Raw genomic sequence first — 23,084 nt, forward strand, 5'->3', positions numbered from 1 at the left:
CACACAACACGCTCACACACCTCTCACCACTGGGTGAATGCGTGTTTTATAGGCGGCGGTTAATTGAAAGGGTGAGCAGGTTCCGGCAAGGAGTGAGAAAACAGATGTTGCACAGACCGTGGCGGCGCAGCAAATGTGGCAATATGGCATGTGTGCGTACACATGCATGTGAATGTGTGTCTGCATTGTGGGCTGGTCTTAATTGTGGGATCTGGATTTATATAAAGAGTTATAATTACAGGGGCTTCGGTGCCTGTCCATAGAGTAAAGACAAAAAAGTATTCAAAAGTAATGGGCTGTTTTTAATCTCTGCTGAAAATGAAAACACTTTAATTGGAGGGTTGTTCTTATCCCCAGAAGCAGCTTAAGGTCTCAGAGTCATTCTGACCCAGAGCACACGGAGGGTCACTATCAGTCTCTGCAGAAAAATCGGTATGGTGCCTTGTCTGTTGAAACAGCATTTTAAAAAAACAGAGCTTTAATCAAAGCAATCACTGTTCGGTATTGCAATAACAATATGAAGTGTGAAAAATAAACCAAAGAGTGCACATGAGCTGAAACCTAGTTTTTTAAATATCCGTCAGCTAAATAAAATGTTTTACACAATCAGTGTCTGTGTAACAAAGATCTGTGTATGCAACATGTCACTCCAGAATACAAAATGAATCACCACTTAATTGGCACCAATACATCTGAGTGGAGCTGATAGTGAGCTTGTGTTTCATCTGACTGCACCCAATGATGTCAAAGCATGGACGTTATACTCAGGCCTACATTCAGTGGGTGAAATCTACACGTGCTGAGTGAGAGAGCATTTATAGTTTACATACACACTGGGCAAACTCAAATTGCAATAATGATGAATTTGCAATTAATCGTGCAGCCACCCTAATCAGAAATCAACTTTTATAAAAGTAGAACTTTAGTTTGTTACCAATAACTGTTGAAACTTGTGCATGCTGTTATTGGTGAGTGAATATTAATGTAACTTTTAATTAATGCAATTTCTTTCCAAAAACAGATTTCTTTAAACAAGTGGTGAATGCAGTCAGAAAAACCACGATGACCTTGAATCTGTGATGAATGGAGGACACCCCCCCCCCCCCACACACACACCACAGCTTGATTTTGTGCCAGCAGCGCCACCCTCAACATCTTCAGCCAGCCTAACCACCCCCCCCCCCCCCCCCCCCCCCGCCCCCAGCCAGCCTTGAGTGTAAAAATGTTTATTTTCCCTGCTAAATCTCACTAATGCTAACACTGTGAATTTTATTAGCGAGGGGACTCGCACTGAATCCTCTATGAGCCCCCAGTGTCGGGCCCAAAGCCACCGTAGTGTTTGCCAGTGTGTTTATGCACACACTTCCACCCATGTGCTGGTGAAAAAACATATAGTTAAGTGTTTGTGTGTGCAGTCTGAGGGGACCAACCCCCTCCCCTCGATCCCCTCGCTCCCCACCACCACATCAGTACACAAATCTATCAGCCTACCCCCCCTCCACTGATTCAACACTGAAATCTTTTTCCTCGGGATGGCAGACATTTACTTTGGCCGCTGCTTTTGTCGTGGGAGCTTCAGCGTTTTCCAACAAACTGCTCTGATATTTCTCTGCCAACCCGCCCCGTACATACCTGCTCACACGCAAACAAACAGACTCCTGAATGCCTCCCAATGTGAAATATCGAATCAAATGTAACTTCATCTACACAAGCGTCCTGTGTGGTGTACTAGTTTAAATGCGTCAATGTTTTTACTCGTGTTTGAATTAGTGTTTCTTTGACATCTATCAGGGTTAAGAGACCAGAGAAGTGACAGGTTTTACTAAAAGTAAAATTAAGATGCATTGCAAATCTTACCAACAAAGTTCCTGTAACTCTCAGAACTTGGCACTATGTAAATTACCAAAAGGTCCCTGCAGCCCGTACATGCATTTGGTTTCCAGCCTGGCCTTAAGACCCAAAAATATGCTGTGGATTCGTCCGCTGACGTAAGGAAAATGCAAATACCAGGTGTAACTTTACAACAACAAGAGCACAGAGGGTAATTGCAATTAATTGACCTCATCGTAAATGTTCAGTACTGTAAGCCTCCATCCCTAAAGTCCGGGTACTTTTGGAAAGTACTATCCCCCGAGCAGGGACTCTCTCTCGAAAATAATGTCCCTTGAACTTAAATTAGACCCTTGTCCCTGAGGTAGAAACGCCTCCGCTCTGGGTAACCTTCCTGCTCTAGATTTAGATTTATCAGATAACTATAAATTGTGTTTCTAAGAGTAATGTCTTGTCATCTTTATTCTAAAAATGTTTCCTTTGACCCAAGATGGCATAAAAAAAGTAACATGGGGGAAGGTGTACGTATTAGCAATGACAACAACTGCACAGAAATGAGCGTGCAAGTTTGTACTCAGGCTGACTGTGTGTAGTTGTGACACTAGTGGAGGAGGCTTTTTAAACCTGCCGAGAGATTTCACTTAAATACAAGACAAGTAAGAAAAGAGAGAGATATGTTGACTTGTTGAGAATAATATTTGTTTAACAGTATCTCATTGAAGCAAATGCATTTTTGTTGTTATAGACCAGCCTGCTCCTCTCAGACTCCATGTCACTCTCATCAGATAAGGACAGTGATGAATGCATGAAAAACACGCCATGCAGACCAGCGCTGACTTACAGAAGCAGCGAAGCGTTTCGGGGAGGTCTTTAAAACTGCTGGGAAGATTTTGTTTGTCTAGCAGTCCTGTCCATCACATTCTGTGTGTGGACAAACCCGGCAAGAAACGTGCACCACAACAATGCACCACGCTGGTGGACTGTTTCTAGTTAAGGGTACAATGGGGAAGTGAAAGGAAGAGCCTCAAGTTCTGAGTTTAAACAAGTTCAATGCATCATTTTCAATTGATCTCCATCATATTTAGGAGAGAGGTTCCAGTGTTGAAGTGTCTGACCTGATGTTTGCACAGCAGTAAATCCTCAAATTCACAAGTGGAACCCTAAGACATGCAGCTCCGTCGAATAAACCTTTACTGACGCTTCTGTTCACAACTTTTCCACCAGCGAACTTCTTCACAGCAGCATTCAGAGGTTCATGGTTCAACAGTAAGCCTTGACTTATGCAGAGAGAAAACAGGAGGGCGGGTGTGAGGAGGCGTACTGAGGGTTCACTGAGGGCTTCTAGTTTTTGCGGTGGGTCTCCTGAATATTAGTGCATAAATTGATTTTTAATACGGGTTTATCTGCACTGCCTTCCAAAGCAAACGGCAGGGGATGAAGCACATATTTGCCACCTCTGCCTCTCCTCCTCCTCTGCCTCCTCCTTCTCCTCCTCTGGCAGAAAATGAGGCTTTTGATTCAGGCCGGGGCTGCCCGCGATGACCATTAGCTGGCCGCCTCGGTCAATACGGGCCCTGTGTCTGCAGGCCGCAATGGAAGAGCCTCCAGACTGGCAGAGTGGCCCAAAACCTGACCACATCACTCTTAGCATGGGTAGAACACTGAATAAAAGCTGCTGGGATGGTGGCAGCAAGTGTGGAGGTTGCAATGGGGATTGAGGGAGATGAGAGGGGGGGGGGACTGTGGCTATTTGAGCAAACAGCGTTGGCAAACAAGTGTGGGCACGGCAGCACAGCGGCGGTCACTGAGGTGGGTTGGAGGTAGAGGAGTAAATAGGGGAAAGCAGGGGGAGGAGAAAGAGGTGGTCTACAGTTTGTGCTGGGCCTCTAACCCTTCCTCACCCTCCCTCACCCCTCACTCTGCACCACTGTGTTTACCTAAGTGATTGAGATAATTCAAAAGATTAACCCTTTGAACTCTTTGCACACAACAGTATTTCTTTTTATTCTAACATTTGTTTTGGTGCATCTTCAAATGAAAGTATCTGTACAACGGGCGGCTGTGGCTCAGTTGGTAGAGTCGTCGTCTCTCAACCGGAAGGTCGAGGGTTTGACCCCGATCCCGAATTTCCCCCGCTGCTAAGGCGGCGGTGTATGAATGGGATTAGTTACTTCTGATGGATAATACTACATAGTGATCAGTTTGTGGAAGGGTGTGAATGGGTAAGTGTAACATGCGGTGTAAAAGCACTATATAAGCTCAAGTCCATTTACCATTTACAACCTGAGCTAATGTCAAAGCATGAAAAAATAATTGCAGGCTCTCCATCAATTATTTGAAATTTGCACTTTTCTTTATTTTTGCTTTAAATATGCTTAATGAGTAGAAAATAATGACAACTGAATTAAAGCGTCTCCATTGGTGCCCGTTGTGAAGCCTTTTCTTGGAGTATCTTTGAATGATTCATATCGCTAAAATTTACAAAAGCTGAAGTTTTATACATTTTTGTTTATTTTGCCGTAATAAATCTCACAGTAATATGATTTTATCTTAAAACAAGACTACAAACAATGATCTCTTGTGCATCAAAATATAGAAAGACGTCATCAATGAATGTGAAAGGTGATTCACTGTCTTAGCTTAATGTTGAAAAAATAATCACGTTATCAGTATGTTTTTGTAGATCTGTTTAATCAGGATTATCTTAAATAAAAAACTACCAGCAGCTGCCACCCCGAGGTCTCTTTTTGAACGGAGAGCCACACCATATCTGACTTAGTTTTTCTTTTACCTGTGTGTGAGGATGCTTGAACAAATGGCAGTTAGAGAAAAGAGTGCACAAGTTTGTGCAAATGCAATGTTGTGGACAGTGTGTGTACACTACTAGAGATCTGTGTGAAATGAAGCTTGTTTTTACAAATGCAATGCAACAAAAGGTCTCATCATGGAATCAACAAGACTGTAACAAACTGCTTTCTTAGAAAGAAGTGCCTTGTTTAGCTCAGCTGGTCTGGCTTGCAGTCTTTGTTGTACTGGCTGCAGGTCTGGACTCCCAGTCCTGTTACTATTGAGTGCATGTCATCCCCAGCTGAGAGGGTTTACAAAAGAGAGTGATGGACATATTGACTCATTTAACATGATAACTGTTTAACTGTATCTCTTTGAAGAAAATGCATTTTTGACGACACTAAGAAATCTGACTCAATTTTTCTTCTACCCGTATGTGAGGATGCATGATTGCATGAGTGTCATGCAGTGGCTCTAAAGAGCGTGACACTGGAGCAGCGAGAGCATTAAGGCAGTGTTTTTTTTTTTTCTGGGTGGGTGGCTGGACGGGATGAAAGAAAGCGAGAGGGCTCCAGGAGCGGAGTGGGCGTCAGTGCCAAGGGGAGTATTTGATTATCAGCCATCGAAAAGGCTGACTTTCACGGACGCTTTTCCACTCTGTGCGCTTTCTGTTCCCCATTCATGAGGGCTTGAAGGTTTCTTGGATGCTGGAATCAAACGTCTGTTCTGTTGCCTGACCGTCATCTTGATAGAGGGCCGCCGGGTTCTAACTGGCATGAAAGAACAGGCTGGCCTCTGTGAGTGTGTGTGCAAACACATGTACGAGTTTGTGAGCATTTGCCTGGCGTTTTTTTTTTTTTGTGCGCCAATGTGTGTGCGTGTGTGTGTTAAGCTGCCTCATCCCCGCCATTAAGTGGACAGCACACCAAGTTAATCCCTGCCTTAACTGTTCGACACACAAAAGTCTAAAAGTAACAGTCCTCCACCTCACACCACTCTTGATGTATCCCATTTACGGTAACTCAGACTTTCATTTTGCAGGATGTATCTCATAAGAAGAGAATAAAACACCTGAAACACCACCTCCAGAGTAACACATGTTTTTACGATCTCCTGGCCTCAGGGCTTTCTGTGTTTATGCACCCTACAAGCCCAGCTCGCCGCAGCCCCCATGCTACGTGTAAGTCTAAAAAGCTCCTCCAGCTTTGATGTGGGGAACTCTAGCATAAAAAAAACCTCCAGAGGAAGAATAAGAGGATGGTATCAACACGCCTGGTGCTGAGAACAAAGGGCAGCGTGGCTGTTAAGTTTGGCTGTTCTTCATATACCAGGGATGAAAGACATGCATGTGCTTTGGTATTCCTGGAATGGAAGTTTGATATTTTTGACCTTCTGACAAAATATTGACTCACATATCATGTGGGTAATTTAATATGCTCTACATTACAGCATCTATGTTAATAAAATGTCCAAAATTGTTTTGCTGCAAGGCCACTGAATCTCTTGAATCTTATGTCGTATTTCCCAAAACAACCAAACAAGAAGTTTTGTCCTCACCGTCCACAGGACTGATGTAATCTGGTAGATGAGCTGCAGCAGCCGCCGCCGCCGCCGCTGCTGCCGCTGCCGCCGCCGCTCCGCTCTGCATCAGCAGGTCGCCGTAGGGGCTTCTCTGGCTGGCACTGGCCATCAGGTGGTAGTACTCTGTGGGGTTGGCTCCAGGTGGTGGAGGGGGAAGGCTGAACAGGGCACGCTCCTTCAGGTGCTCGTGCGTCACTGCAGGGATAAATGGGTGAAAGAAAACTCACTCTGATCATTTAATTTTCATAATCAAGCATTCAGGATATTTTCATTATTCTCCCTGGCGCTTCCAGGTGAAGTAAAGCTAATCATATCTGACATATCAAGTGGGAACAACACATTTAGATTTGGTTTTCTCTATGATGAAGAAGAAGAGAACGGTTGTAAGAAGGACTCAACAGAGGAGACGAGTGCCCTGCTTTACAGAAATGAGGATTTGTGCATGCCTGCATGCATGCCCCGGGGCATGAGGCGTTTGATTAAAGATGTCTGATGTCTTTGAGGCTTGCTGGGTTATGGGAAAATATCTCCAGGGAGTAAAGGAAGCAGAGGGAGAGATGGAGCAGACAGGAGGGGGGTACAGTGGAAAGGAATACCACATTCCTGTAAATGACTGCTGTTTTGTACGCACGTTGACAAGTTGAAGACACAGAGGGCAGGTGCAGAACACGCACACAAATACATGCAAAGGAAGCCTTAAACGGTGCATATGCAATGGTAATAATGACGTAAAATGTGTTAACACCTGCAGCTAGTAAAGCCACATTTAAAAATGTCAGGAGCTATAAGAGTGAAATGTTGGATGATTGGTTTTTACTACATCTAACTGTGACTGTGTCCCCATTTTCCTCTGTTTCCTGCCCTCCCCTCCCTCCTACAGTGAATGGGGGGGGGGGTGCGGGTGGGGGTACAGGGGTGTGGGCCATTGCTGGATTACTATGCACGCTGGTGGAAACATGGGGAAAAGTGGGGGTTGGGATCATTGAGTTTTGGGCCAAATTGGATATCCAGGGAGCCAACCCCAGCCTCCCCCCTTTCACACATAGACATGAGCACACACTGAAACCCACAAATCTGGACCCATCAGAACCTATTAGGCCATGGCTGCAGTAACAGAGCACAGTCAGAGTGTTTGTGCTCCAGCAGCACCAACCCAGGGATATTCTTTTGGTTTCTCCATGGCTGCCAGATCACGTTACCCCCCTCTGCAGAGAAGCATTTGGTGTCTGAGGGTTTGTGCGTGTGTGACCTCACTTTGAGAGATGAGAAAAAGCAGCCACACTCCAACTGGTCCCTGAAACACCAGACAGTCTCTCTGGTAAAGAGCTTCAACTCTCCATGTAGTTCAGCTTGTTTATGTTAAATGTGATGCAGTGTTCTTTTGAATTGTTCTCTTTTTTATGAGCAAATAGCAATGTTACCATCCTATGAACACTACTTCATTGTTTTGATTCAGATACTATTTTATTGTCCAATAAAGCATATCCATTTTTTTCCTGATGAAGTTTCAGAGAGAAAGAAAATGATTTGAGCCTCATGTTTGCGGTAGAAGTGACTGCGCCGATATGCTGACAATGCCACCATGCAGGAATCAAGTTCACCGTTTTTAACCATTCTACATCAACCATACAATGGAAAAATCAACGCTTTGTATAAATATTTATATGACATCTCTAATCGTACGATTGTTTTAGACAGACTAAGATTTTAAAATGACTGCTTATCATGCAGGGTCACACTTCACAAGATGGAAACCACTGAAACTGAAACCGATTTACCATCCTACTCTGAGACTGGAGTCCCATTCATGTTCTCAATCTTCCTTCCATGTTCCATGTAGAGCCCTCCTATTTGGCGGTGAAAGCGTCAATATTTGAATGAGTCTTGATAAAGTTATCGAACGACTTCCGTTTTTTAAAATTCTCACAGGAACATAACGGTCTGTTCTAATCCCTTTGCCTCTGCTGGAGCCAGACGTAGAGTCTAGATCTCTAGAGTTAAAGGTAGTCCGCCTTTGTGGACTCTTAATGTGTGCAGGAAATACAAAGCCAATCCATTCAATGGATCGCTTTTGTTTCAGCCCGTGTCGTTGCCAATCACAAGATGCTATTCTGCAAGTAGTCAGACATCTTTTCTGTGTTTACTCGACAGGTATTAGAACATGCAGCTCCTACCCTTTAAAACAATATCTTTTCATTCCACGATGGGCTTCATGACGTTGTAAAACATACCATAGATCTATAATTTAATTTATATAGTTTCACAAATAACCTTTAACACATGCCTGGCACCAAGGTATCCCTATCAGAGGTTTATGCATGCTCTACTGGTTGCACAGACTTTATTTATGTTCTGCAGAGCTGCAAAGTGCCGGACTTGGTGCCATACTTCCCTGCCGCTTTATCAGCTACAACATCTCTTCAGCATTGCTTCTCCTGAAAAGCGAGGAGGCATTTGCCACAAAGTGTGTTTGTTGCAGATTTTTTGGGTGACGGGTGCAGGCCTGTGGCTCCTCGCCTTTCAAGCATGTTGTTTGAACGAGCGTAAATAAGTCTGCCATGTGAACTTTTGCCTTATGTTTAGCTGTCTGAGCTAATTTTTGTGGTTCCTCCTGCCCAAACATTAGTACAAACGTGCAGGAGAGTAGTACTGCAACTACGGCGCATAAACCTGCAAATTACCAGCATGCACTCGCATGCAAAAACACCGTAACACGCTTGATGAAAGGTCTGCTTCAGAACCCTATATAGGGGAACGTATAAAGTGCAAGAGCAATTATCACTGTTGGTAAAATAATCAACTGTGTAAACTTAAGTGTGTGTGCAGCGAGCTGCAGCCAAGCAGATAGAGTTGGTTTATAGTGAGCAGGAAACATAAATTATGAACCAGCTCAACTCCAATCTCACATCCTTCATGCTAACTGGTCAGAGCAGCTGCGAAATATTCCACATCGCTTGCAGTTTATCCATCATATTGTGTACTTCACGCACATCATTAGTGACTGAGGCGGCTGAGTGTTTCCATCCTGTGAATGCCTGATGGTGATCATAACCTAAGCTAACAGGTATGAGAGTGTTTATGGAGGAACATGTGCGCCTGTTTTTGTTAAGTGTCACACATTAAGCCTGGATTTTGCTTTTGTACAAACTAAAGAGTGTCTTTACGTTTAGTTTTATTTTGTCCACAGAAGATACTGCTGCTCAGGCTGCTTTTCAGATTTAGCAGCTCAATGGTTTTTATTTTGATGCGGTTAAACATGATTAAACCTGAGGTACTCTGGTATGAGGTGTGAATCTTACCTTCAGCAGGGCTCAGTCCTCGGGCCGCTGAGATCATAGAAAGGGTGGGACTGCTGTGGACCGAGCGGAGGTAGTGCTCCATGTGGGGGCTGACGTACGGATGTGGAGGGCTGAACGGAGATTCACCCGACCCAGGCGCTCCGTGGGGTGATAGACGGATCAGGGAAATATCTGAGATGACTGGGCTGCCAGTTAGTCCTGGAGGTCTGTGAAGATAAAGTAAAAAAAAAAAAAAAAGGCAAATTTATTTGGAGTGATATAAAGAGGAAGGAAGAAATGATGGTGCTCTGTTATCATCATGAGTGATCTTCACCGGTATGTTCATAGACAAGCCTTAACTTCTGTTGGTCCTCTAAAGTGTCTACAGTCTCAATCCCCTTACACCCTTTCCCTTCCACAGTTTAAAAGCTAATACATAATAATCCCCTTTTGTTCACCTTCTCCTATTAAGCCCTCCAGCGACAGACAAGTCGAGACCAAAGGCTTTCCACTGAACGTCTACCAGGAGCAGTGTGTTCTGTCTGTTTGGGTGGGCAAAACTACAGGCTCGCTCACAACAGGTATTACAAGTTGGATGATAAGAGAGCACAGACGCTGCCTGAAGAGGTCTGGACTGATGTTTTCTGACTGCCCGGTGGTCACATCAGGCTGAGCAGTAAATTTGTCATCTCCGGCAGGTAAGTGGCAGCTCTTCTTGCAGGAACGAAGACAAGTGGGTGTTGTAACTCTCAATAACCCTGAGGGCCTGTGCTCCAGATACAAAAGTCCCACTGGCTGCTGACAATGGCACAAGTCTTTGAAAGGGGCACTATAGTACGCATGTCAACCTTATGTGCAGCAGGCCTGATAAGCAGCCCATCGCTCTGTACAAACTGCTCAATCAGTAAGACTGTAAGGCTGAAGGACTGACGTCTTATAAAGCGACGGTTAAATGGTCCAATGGTTAATATTTACAAATAAATCGTTAGTGTTGCAACGATTCAAATTTAGATTTCAGTGCTTTTTAAGGAAATGTGTGCTCTGGTTGATCATAGTTACAAAAGACCTTTAGTGTTTAGGTGTTGAAAAATGAAGCAACAAACTGCAGTACCTTGAGTGTCCACTTGAGGTTGGCTCCAAAAGACCCAGAAGTCCCATACTTAAAAATGGCCGTATTTACAGCCTGGTACATAAATACATATTGTCTTCAACAGCACACACTCTACGAGGGGTAGATTTTTTAAATAACTCAACTTTTTTGATTTTATGGAGAATACGTGTTATGCGTAATTAGGAGTATGACGGATCTGACTGCAAGTGGCCACATTTTAGCGGTTTGTCAAGAGGCTTACAGCCCGCCTTAGCTGTTAGGTTGACCGAAAGTCTGATATAGTCAGCATTTCCAATATGGCAACCGGCATGGATAGGCTTCCAAAAACCACTTGGTGACGTCACTCAGACTTCGTCCACTTTTATGAAGTACAGTCTGTAGAATTACCTAAACCTGCATTCTTTCTATTGGCCTGCAGGGGGAGTCTCCTGCTTTTACAAAGAAAGATGATCTGACGCTTGGAAGTACACCTGAAAAAGACCTCACAGATTTCATCAGCGTGAGTGGACACCACCAATTAAGCTTGTTATTTTCATGGGAGTATGGTTACTTGAAGACATCAAAGGAAAAAAAAGAAGAGGACCAGAAAAGGAAGATGACAGTTGATGGGAAACTATGAAGGCTGATGATCCCTCCTTTCATCAGAAATGACCAGACTACTGACTCACAGTGATTCTGTAAGGGGGGTAAGGGAAGGGTCTTACACAATGAGTCTGAGTAACTAGTGACTAACATGTTCGGCCTTCAAGCTCCCTTTCAAAATGGATTTCAGGTTTCAGTTCAACATTTCTACACAAAATGTTCCATTCTTTGGCCATTTTGCTTCAATAATCATCAGCAATTCATGTTAAAATGAAGTGATTTTAATGTTTTAAACAACTTGATCAGTCACATGGTAGTACATTTGAGTACAAAACTACTATGTCAAATAAACATGGCATAGCTGTCTTTATGACAGTTTAGTAACAAACATGTAAGCAGCCTCTTGGCCGATGTGAACACACGAGTGTTATGTGTGTTTTTTTGATTCTTGGCAGTATCCACTGCATGCCGAGTACAAAGCCTGTGTGTGTGTGTGAGTGTTAGAAAAGGGTGTTAAAATTAGGTTATCTGACGATCGCCACATCGGATGAGCCTGCAACATATTTCATGAATGGTATGTATTTAAATATGAAGACCATGAGGATATAAGGGTCTATGTTACACTCAAAGAAAATGAACAGTATACTGTTTGAATTCACACTTGACAAGAAATCTGTGTTAGTGTCTAATCATTTGATTCTGATGAAGTGAGTGTGACTGGTGCAGGTTGTAGTTTCTGGCTGGGTCTGAGACCTCGCCTGCATGCTTGGCAGAACCTCCCCTCCCCGTCCTCCTTCCAGAGTTTCCCTGCTCAGTCTCTCATTCACCGTCTCTTTGCAGACGCCAGCCTGCACCCGACCCGGCCCTGCCCAGCTCAGGCCGAGCCAACCAACCCAGAGCCTCGAACCTCGCTCCGTTTCCAGTAAGGGCCTGCCGACTGTCGGTCTTGTCTGTGGGCCAACTTTCTGCCGTCTTTTCCCCTACAAACGGCCATAAAGAGCTCTCTGTTCTGGGCAGGAGGGGAGAAGTGAGAAGAAACAGACGCTCCATACACAAAAACACGCTTCCCTCAGTCTGCTTGTGAGCGGTTGGCAGAGAGCTTGGCAGCGCTAACTCAAATTAGTGCTTGGGTGTTTCACTGATGGGCTACCTGGGTAAGCTGGCACTGGTGCTGAGGACATTTCTTATCAGACATCATCAAAGAAACCCCAGCTATGGATTTAGCTAGAGCATTAAGCCATAATGAAATCTAAAGGGTTGTATAAATGAGTGAAACACCTGCCCGGTGTAGTGCAGGGCCCTGAAAAAACTGCATCTGAATAAGGCTATAATGTTTGTTTTTAGAGAATAAAATCCACCCAGATCCCGAATCCATCTCCTCCTGATCCTGTCTCGCCCCTTTAACGCCTCTGTTTCTAGCTCCGAAGGTGGCACAGAGGTGGTGTCACTTCGTCACCCCCAGATAGTCTGTAGTAACCGTCTTACAATATACAATTGATGCCAAAATATTGCCCCCAAAAAGAAACTTAATGAACACACAGTGAGACACAGAAAAGCTCCGCGAAACCAATATACACATCACAAAGTTTCAAACTCAAGTTCTACTGGAGAGAGAAAGGCTATGACAGCGTTTGAATATGCATCACTGATTCTAAACTTTGGATTACTATGACGCTAGCTGATACCAATGATCACAAGAAATTGTGTTAATTATTATCTGGAGGTAAGCAGGGGCCGGTGCTGAGGCGATATGCAGCCTGAGGGGGGGGGGGGGGGGCAAAGAGGTGAACCAGTCCTGGCCTGGCCCCCTAAAGCCCGCCCATAGTGCCGGGTGTGTCTCTATCCATAAACGATAGCTATTTGTTTCTTGGCCGATAACAAACCAGCGTGTCGACACACATCACTGTAGCTGCAGTAAATCACTCAAACAACTACAGAGCGTCTACGAGTCCTTGATAATAAGGTGAAATTTACTGCCGTAGCCCGTCAGGAGGCTGCAAATAACAGTCGCGTCTGGCAGGTACCATTATTGAAGCCTTGTCGGTCCACCCTCTTTCTGACAAGATGTTACTTGAAGTCTGTGTGTTTTCCCTCACTTCCAGACGCCGAAAGCGAAGCTCTCTCTGAATCAGTGCCTGCCATTTAAAGACGCTTCCATCCCACCTGAACGCTATGGGTGGCTGCCGGGTTGGAAACAGACTCCGTGCATGCCGTTAAAAATCAAAACTTCTTCCTTACTATGAAATAAACGTGCAGGGAGAGTGATGTTTGAGGAGGAACATAGGGGGAAAAGGAAGCCACATGCGAGTCAGTAGATGACATAGTTTGAACGAGGTAATTGCTGTTTGTCTCTGTGTTTTGTACTGTGTGATTACACGCTCTCTCTGTTGTTCCATTGTTAAAACTCTGCTGTGAGAAAAAGTGATTTAGACATGGTACAGCTTGTCTAGCATATGAGTAACCCTATGAGTAAGTGCATACCAGAGTGCAAGTACATCAGATTGCTGGTGGGGGCCGATTGCAGAAATGATTGGTATGATTTATAGAAAAATGTGATCTCCCTATCTCGTCTTCACATTTGTGTATAGGCAATTCAAACTTTGACACATTTTGTTCAGTGTCTGAGCATTTCAGTTTGCTATAAATAGTTATGTCATCTTACACAGATTTCTAAATATCTTTCTATTCTTGTCTTAGTCATAGGCTGTTTCTGGGAAGTGCCTTTATTCTCCTTTTTTCCTATGGACATGCATTCATGGAGAGATGTCAGAGTGGGTTAGGTCCGCTCCCTGAGCTGTTGGGGTTCAGTGCCTTGCTTAATGGTACAACAGCAGTACTGTAGAAGTGACCTTGCACCTCTTGAGATCTTGCACTGTGTTAGCTCAGTGAGGTGCAGATACGCGCTTGCGCGGTGCAACACACAGACAGTGACTGTGTTTGAGAGCAGCATGCAGCACCCGCCGCGTCCTATCTGAAAGGCCCTTGAGGTAGAATTCAGAAAGTTTGAATGTCTCTTTCTGCAAGTGACGACTTTAAAAATGATCCAACTTCACAGCCAAGAGGATGCTCCCTGTGTGCCTTGTTCTCAAGGTGAGGTGTTAAAGCCACACCTCAAACTTCAAGCTCCCTCTCTGCCTGCCTCTCTGCCCTCCTGTCTGACCATCAAGTCAGAATGTGCTTCTGCGGCATTTTCCCTACTGGCTCGGGGTGGGATGAATTATGATGTGACACACTCCCTTCTGTACTTCTGGGCAGCCAAGGCGATCAAGATAAATCACCACGCTGCCCCACATGGGACACGCTCAGATCCTGCCTCGGTTGTTTTTGGGGCCCTGATCAGGATGCGGAGGATTTGGACACAACTTGATACTGTACTCCCTGAGAAGCAAGGACTGTGTTCAAAGGAGGGGCCCAGTGGAGCTGTGTCAGACGGCGGGATAATACACTTAAATGAGACAGGATTATACAGAGGGTAATTATCCATTATTTGGCTCCCTTGCTGTCACATACCATTTAGTCTTTTTTGAGAGAAAGAAAATTACTTTGAGACCGTGTGATAAACCGTGACAATTTGAGGCTACTGATTTGAAACTCTGCACTCTTTTGATGGATGGGTCCCTTGTCTTTTCAGCAGCACATTCCTGGCTTTAACTCAGGGGAGCATCCAAATTCAGTCTTCAGCCGTGACGCTGAGCCGCGCTGGAGCCAGCATAAGATAACACCATGTCTGTCAAAACCACTGACAACCAGTCGCCAACCCCCCTCCGTTTACCTCCAACCCCTTTCCTTCCATGTTAACCAAACCAAAACAATGAAGGGAAAAAAACAACTCCGACCCAAATGGTTGATGGGTAAACTGTCAACACATTCCTTGCTGTGGGGCTGTGGGCCTTGAACAGGCTGATTGCCTGGTGAGCAGGACCACATCTGTTTGTGTACAGGGGCGGTGTAGGCCACAGCCCTGCCACACAAAAACCTTGGGCATATTTCAACTTTTCAGTGCTGCAATTTGCCCCCTGACTGCTTCCCAAAAAGCATAAATACAGGCTGTGGAATGAGCGGGGGATCTGTTTTTCTCATCCGTTGCGTTGTCGTTGAGGTTCTGGGAACGGAAGGCTGGATTTCAGATGCTAATTACCCGGTCAAACATGCTGGCACAAGTGGCTGGCTTTGCTGCGTTGTGGGTTTGAGAAGAAGAACATGCCCGACTCCACAACATGCAGCAAAACCCAAGTTCTACTGTAATCCCACAAAAGGCTCGACCTAATACCAGAGACAGTTAGCATTCCTGAGAGAAGAAGCATGTCATATCTTAAGTTCTTGAAAGGCAGAGAGACCACAGTGGGAAGATTACTACTTTACTGAAACACAAAGATAGCATGTGCTAGGATGCTTCATGTAGTGACAGTGCAGTGTTTAGATGTGAGTCATATATTGCAAGGTCTTTAGAAAATCAACCAATCGTTCACCTTCTTTTGTCCTCATTCAGAATGGGTCTGAGAGGTTAAAATAGAAATACCAGCCGCTTCAAGCTTCACATACACTCCTCGCTTTAGACGTGCAATGGAAATGCTAGTCTCCATTTAGGTTAATGGAATTTGGTGTCACACTAATCACCTCCTTGTAAGACAGCCGATCCCAAAAACAAGGTATAAAAAGCCTTTTTTTAAGCTTATGAGAGTCTTGCTCAAGTCAATGCATTAATGATGTCACAATTATCAGTGAGGGTGAAGACGTCTCTAAAGAACACCAGAGACAGGTGTGTGTTGTGAGACCGGTAATAAAGGTTGCACAAAGCACTTGGGTTGCATGGGCCAACCGGATTACTGAAAACTCCTTGAAAAGCTGAGTACTGCACGATCTGCGTTACGATAACATTACGATCTGCTGCTCGCATTATGTCGCAAACAAAAAGTGATGTATCCATCTGTATGACGTGAGCGCGATCCTTCAGAGCAGCAACCAGCGGCTGCCACGGAGCGCCCTGCGACGACACCCTGCTCCACTTCAGCGGGACGACTGACGCTCGGTAATTAGGCGAGTGTGTCTCGTGCAGGGGGAAAAGACGGCTACATCGAGGTGTTGATGAATTAGTGCGAGCACTCTGTCAGAGTCGCGTCACATTAATCAAAAACAAACCAGCTGCACGGCCGCACTTTTTCTCTCGCCTCTTTGTGGTTGATAAATAGCTCTGCCTACACTATGTATCACCTGATCTCGCTGAATTTAAATGTAACAGCAGAGTTCTCACAAAACCTCTATTGATCTTCCTCCTGGGTTCCCTTCCTGGAGCTGAATATTCTAGATAAGAGAAGAAGGCCTGGCGACGTTAGAAGGGCCCAAATTTTATAATACATCAGTATGAAAATACACAAGTTTCTTTGTAGGTCAGGTTAGGATACAAGTTTCAACACAGAGCCTGAACTTTCAACCCAGTTATCCAGACCAATAAACAGTAACAATAATGAGACTGGCATGGAAACTACACATGTAAATGTCCACTTTCAGAGGTTCACTTTCCACATCTAACGCCTACAATTACTGCTATTCACTCAAAGTGAAGCTTCGTTGTATTTCCTCCACCGTCGTCTTCCTGGTTTCTCTCTGCAGAGATGATTTACTGCATGCAGACTTTCCTGGCAGAGCTCCTCATTTCATCGTTAGCAGAGGAGATGGGATTGGAAATGTTAACAGTCTGTTGTATCGCCCTAATGTGAGCTTGTCTCTCTGCGTCTCTTCAGGCTTTGGTGTATTTGAAGTTGGCTCAGTTACTCAAGAGCTTTGAAGCTCTAGTGCTGATAGTGAAGATACAAAGCAATGGAAAAAAGAGACAGCTGACCTTTTGCAAGACATTTTGGGTCTCCTTTAAAAAAAACTGTGCAATCAGCTTTTAGTTTAAAAGACTATTTTGCATCACATTTTAACTACTGCATCAAAGAACGAACAGGAAGTGACAACTCTTTTTTTTGGGGGGATGTAAGGTTTTATCAAAACAGCAATCAGATAGAAAGTTTGTTATCACTGTGTTCAGTTCATATATTGATTATTGCAGGATTTAGTGTATGAATGAATGACCAGAAGTTTCAAACTGTACTGACTGCTATGAAAAACGTATTTAGTGATTCTTTAAGAGAAGTATTTCTGTAATAATAATCACACTTACATGTGTCCCTAGCCTGTCTACAAACCGTTATATAACCATGCATCCACACATCACCCTCACTGCTCTGTGTTTTAAAAACTATTAACTATAAAGGACCCACCACCAACTCCTTCATGAAAATCGTGACCCAAATTTCGGATATTTTTCAGGTTTATTGAATGAAAAATAGTGCAGTTTGGACCTCAGATGGTTCGAAACATGCAACAGAACAAGGAGAAGGAATCAAACCAACATGTTCTTAGTGCGCATCAGACACTTTTAGACACCTTTTGTTTTCAAGTCCCACTGGAAACAGCTCTCTGACCCACTTTTGGGTCCCGACCCACCAGTTGAAAACCACTGAACTATAAAGTGCTCGTTGGCAGCATGTGAACTTTCGGTGTGAGGTCTGTTCTCTACTTAAAAGTTTCAGGAGTCCGTATGAGCTGCTGTTACTCTAGTCAAATGAATTAACAAAAGACGAGTTTGCGCTGCAGAAAGTATGACATCACTACATAAAACGTCGTCTCTCAGCACCCCCAACTCGACTTCCAGCGTCCCTGCGATTTCCCCTTAAGTACAACATTTGATGTGTGCATTTGAAACTATATCTTTTACTCCATGTCGTTAGAGAAGTAAGCGTTTGAGTGAAACCGTGATCCTAAGCGCGGTGAGGATACTTACCCATGCATGGTGTGGAGTGGGTGTGGCTCATAATGGTACCGCCCCTCGTGGTGCCTCATGTCGATTGGGATGGGTGTGTGAAAGGTGGGGAAGAGGTGGTGGCCGCCTGTGAGGGCACAGAAGAGAGAAACGTTTGGTGAGCAATAGAGGCATGACAGACAGTGATATAAATGCATTTAATGGTGATTTAAAAAAAAAAAAAAGGAGTCATGAAATAAAACAGAGGAAGACACGAGGCTGTAAAACAGATCCTGACTAACGCCGGCAACGCAGCATGAGACGCAACAGTACTCTTTTACAGTTCCCGTAACCCACCAGTGATGGAGAGCGTTTACACTGTTGTGGCTTTTGCCTGGAGAGCTGAATGTTTCATTAATGGTGCTCTCTATCCCCTGAGACCAAACAACGCAGGGTTTACACAACAATGAGTGTGTTTTTATGTGTCAGACAAAGGATGCACAAATCCACCATTTCCTGCCATAAACGGTCTGCAGGCTTCAGGGAAGTCTCGTGAAAACAACACAGCAGATCTGCATTAATTGCTGTCATTACAGGCTCTGAGTAGGACACGTGTTCGTCTTGACTGAAGGAGAAAGACCTACTAATATACTTCCCCAGTTAAATGTGTTCAAACTGCACATGTCCGACGCAGGAAATAAATCCAAAACAGAAACCGGACAGCATATTGTGCTGTGAGGGGAACAGAGACAGAGAGCATAGATCAGGATTCTTCGGCTGTCCGGTCCAGAAAACCTGGTATGACCTGAGAGCAGAGTCCAGCGAGGTTAACAGTCAGAGCCCTTTGTTAGCTCTATCTCAGAGGAGCACAGGGACTGGGGGACTATTATTTTAATTTAATGAGATGTGATTACTGTAAAGTGGCTGTAAATGAAATGCAATGTAAACTAGAGGACAGGACCCAGAAATGCTGCCGGAGGAGAACATGGATGAGGAAATATTGAAGGGTGGGGTCACTGACCAAGAAGCTGGATTTGTGAAGCTGAGTGTCCCATGTTATATTCATGTTCACATTTCATGTTGCCAGTCTGTAAAACATATAGCGCAGCTATGCTATGATTTGCAGGTCAAAGAACTCTTTGTTTCTGGCCAAAATTTTGCAGTTCAAATAGCCCAGTGTTTTGTCTTTATCACAGCAATAACAACATGTGTTTTTATTTTGAATATGGTTTGCATTTGTTGAACTGTGTCTCGTTTGAGATGAGCCTCAGGGGTCCTGACGCGCTCCAGCCAGCGCTGTGAAAACAAGAAGTAACAGGACTGTGTGCCTGCAGGCTGTGTCAGAACGCCGCATGTTGTTTTTACGGGATGCCTAATACAAAGAGAGACATTACTGCTACTTAACCCTGATTGAGCCTTTTGTTATTGTGATTGAGGTAATCATGGTGACGTTGTACCGTCTTGTTCTTTGTTAATTCTGCTGGGATTATCCTGACTTTGGAGAGAAGTTCCCCTGAAGGCAGCGCTGACCTGTGAAACATTCGACTCCTGCAGGAGAAGCGTAATTCAATAATGACTTTTTTATCCCCTTTAATCTGCATCAGCTTTAGATTACTGATGCATTCCTGTGAAGACATTTGAGTGAAGCAGTCTTGCCTCATTCTTATCGCTGTTTTTTTTGGGACAAACGAACATGGTGCAAAAATAAAACAAATCTTCTTTGTGAAGAACCTGCGTTTTTTTTTCTTCTTTCTAATTAAAGAATTAAGAGTTTTTCAAAGGCAAAACAACACCTCATATGTGGTAGAACTTGTACGCAAATTAAAAGTATTCCCCAAAGTCTCCAGTCTCTAAACACTTGAGGATAATGTATGCAGGAATTTTTACAACAGAAATTATAGACACTCGTGAAATAAGTAAACAACCATCGTTTCTAAGAGCTGACGTAAAGTAAGCCTCCAGCCTGTGGGTGTGCATAGGTCAAAGTGAGACGTGAAATCCTGCTGTCTGTCGTCTCCTCTCGTCTTTGAGCTCAGAGGGTCGAGCTTTCTGTGTTTCTATCAAGATCTACGCAGCTGGATCTCAGCCAGTGACCCTCCCTCGCTTTTGTGTGCGAGACAGGCGGCCAATTCCGAGTCAACTTGTGCGCCACAAAGCCAAAAGAGGCGACCAGTAAATGAGTGAGAGGGAGTGAGAGCTGGGAAAAGGAGTTTGAGCTTTGTTTCACAAGTGGAGCCAGAAGTTGGGGCTTTGTCTGAGAGGTGCCCCCTGCTTGTGCTGCCTGGCACATCTCAGGAGGAGAGGGAGGGCACGGGACGAGGAGACGAGACGACCACAAAGACCGCAGGGTTGCCCCTCTAACGCCAACACACTGGCTTCTTTTAGACTTATTGGACAGTTGATCTATTAAACTGTCAAACTGCAGGACTCTTTTCTTCTGCTAAGTTACTTAGCAGCTTCTGAAGTAAACAACAAATAAAAAGTTTGTTTACAATACCGATAGTAAAGTAAAAAATTGGTTTAGTCTCCTGACTAGCTACAATGTTTAAAGATTTTCATCTTCACAGAGCAAACTTTCACATGTAATTACACTGGTCAGTTTTTGGTTGGATTTCCTGTTCATCTGTATTCTTCAGTCCATTAGAGAACATGCATAAATGAAAAACAACGTGTTGTGTACACCTAAAAAAAAAAAGCTGCAGAAGACTTTTACTGACTGGTGTTAGAGTTTGAGCATCAGATGGAAGTTAAATATCAAGTATCTGCAGCGCAAACAGTTCCTATGTTGAAGCCCTTTGTGTGTTTTCAAAGCAGTGTCAGGACTAAGAGGTCGATTAAGCATTAGGTAATACACAACATCTGGTGGGACACTCAAAAGTCAGCTTGCTGAGAAACAGCTGACATGAGTTTTGGAAATGCAACACTTAATAAAACATCGTCCGAGTTGGGAAAAAATATGCAACATACTGAAGTCTGGAGTGAAGTCTAACCTCCCTCTGGGTTTGTTGTTCTCAGCACTGTGTTTACAGTCCCCAGACAGAGGACTCGAATCTGATAAACAGCTCGTTCATGAATGTTTTTCTACTTGTGTAGAAAGACTCATCTACTTGGCCTGTACTCTCAAAGTAAATATTATACTTTAAGTACTACCATGTTGTAATGGGGGAAAATATCATGATTTGAGCATAATTAAGTTATCATGTATACACTGTTGTATTGTTACTAGATTGTTTATGTTCCTTAAAAATAAATCAAGTCTTTAGAGACGTCCACATTGACCTTGTGCCACTCAGGAATCAGAAGTTTAGTCCTGTATTTCTTTTATGTATTTGCACTGCTGTTTATCCAGGACCAATGCCCCCCCCCCTTCTATAAAGACAGCATCCAGGAATGATGCCATAACTATCTTAAATGTCATGTATGACGAAGCATTGTGCTTCTCTGACTGAGCTCCTGTGTTTGAAAACTCGGTGGTGAGAACCAGCTGATTTATCTCATATACACATAAGATTTTAAGACACTACATTTTTCCCCCAGAAGATCACTAGCTTAGAGAGGAAATCCTGTAAACTATTAATGAAGGCTCTTTCAGTTCGGCTACATTTTATCGAAGGCATCTTGTTAATCATGGCAGCGGCTCAAGCTGCAGTTATGTGCACTGTGCACTGAGGGGCTTTTGTATCGGGAGTAATCTTATATCATAAACCAATCCAGCCCCCAGGAACCTTTTACTGGTGGTCGTTCTCAGGCGCCGTATCTGCTCTGATCTCTCATAACGTGTTTGTTTTAAAGCTGAACATATCTTCGCCCCCAGCCCCCATAATGAGGCTCCAGACGTGCCAAACATCCTGCCAAGCAGCAGGGTAAGAGCGCCACATCTTCTCCTTTTTAGTTCGCATCTTAAGGCTTTGGTTTGATCTTTCCCTAAAGACAATGCCAGGTGTTCGATGTTAACAAAGGCCCCGACGAGTCTCATGAATCAGACAAAGAAGAAGGAAAAGCTCTCTCTCTCTCATTATGTCCAAATGAAGCCCCGGATCAGGACCGTGCTGCAGCCCAGAGTGGAGAGGGCTCATGTCTACTAGGAAGTACTCAACGATAATAATAATGCCCTGAGAGGCCGGGCCAGGCCAGGCCAGGAATAATTTTGTGGAAAAAAGCCTTTGTCGTGCTTTGAGAGAAAAGGGCAGACAGAGAGGAGAGGAGGGGAGCACAAGAGAGACAGAGAGAGAGAGAGAGAGAGAGAGAGAGAGAGAGAGAGAGAGAGAGGAAAGTGAAGAGCAGAGGAGCAGGAGAGGCGGGGGTGCTCAATTCAGACAGGAAATTCCAGCAGAAAAAGTTGGCCTGCGTCCTAACTACACAGCGCCGTGCCAACAGCTATACACAAACGCTCATATGCGCGCGCGCGCACACACACACACACACACACACACACACACACACACACACACACACACACACACACACACACACAGTGATTTGTTCTACAGTTCACTTTCAGTAAGCAACCATCAAGAGTGACTGAGATAAACACGAACGTGCTCCTTTGAGGTTGAACAGACTTGTCTTTCTTAAACATGCACACACACACACAGACACACACACACACACACACACACACACACACACACACACACACACACACACACACACACACAGAACACACCACACCAAGTGCTGTGCCCAAGGTTAATAAAAAGTGTGTGTTTAGCCTAATCCGGGAATCCTGCACTACACACACAACACGAAACCTGCAGGTTTAGTTTGCAAGACGTTGCTTCCTCTAGGGCAGTGCATGGGCGAGTGATGGCGACAGAGGGATTAGAGGCTTACAGGAGAGCACGGAACCACTGCCATCTATGAAAGGAAGTCTTAACAGAGTGGCTCTTTGCTTTTAACAGCCCCGAGGGAGGGTAAAATGATACCTTTTTTATTGATAGGAGGATTTAGGGCAGAAGGTAAGTGGATTAGTCCAGTGGTCTCCGTAATGACACGAGATGGTTTGAGCGGAAATTCATTAGTCCCTGTGAACTCGTGCAAAGTCTGTGTATGTTATGATGTGCACATCAAACAGTCACTCACCGCCTGGGATCACAGTTGTTTTCCAGAAGTTTGGACTCGGCACTGTAAA

At 44.3% G+C, this 23,084-nt stretch overlaps 1 protein-coding gene across 1 annotated transcript in view; it reads right to left on the reverse strand.

Moving 5' to 3' along the window:
• gli2a (GLI family zinc finger 2a) overlaps window positions 1-23,084 on the reverse strand; it is an 81,246-nt gene that overhangs the window by 17,179 nt on the left and 40,983 nt on the right. Inside the window, exons 3-5 of the mRNA XM_061053996.1 lie at window positions 17,996-18,101; window positions 9,498-9,703; window positions 6,175-6,393 (exon numbers count right to left, since the gene is read on the reverse strand). Of these exons, the coding sequence (XP_060909979.1) occupies window positions 6,175-6,393; window positions 9,498-9,703; window positions 17,996-18,101 (531 nt within the window). The remainder of the gene's footprint in view (window positions 1-6,174; window positions 6,394-9,497; window positions 9,704-17,995; window positions 18,102-23,084) is intronic.

The sequence above is a fragment of the Labrus mixtus genome, chromosome 13, assembly GCF_963584025.1.
Source record: "Labrus mixtus chromosome 13, fLabMix1.1, whole genome shotgun sequence".
In the NCBI taxonomy this organism is placed as follows: Eukaryota; Metazoa; Chordata; class Actinopteri; order Labriformes; family Labridae; genus Labrus; species Labrus mixtus.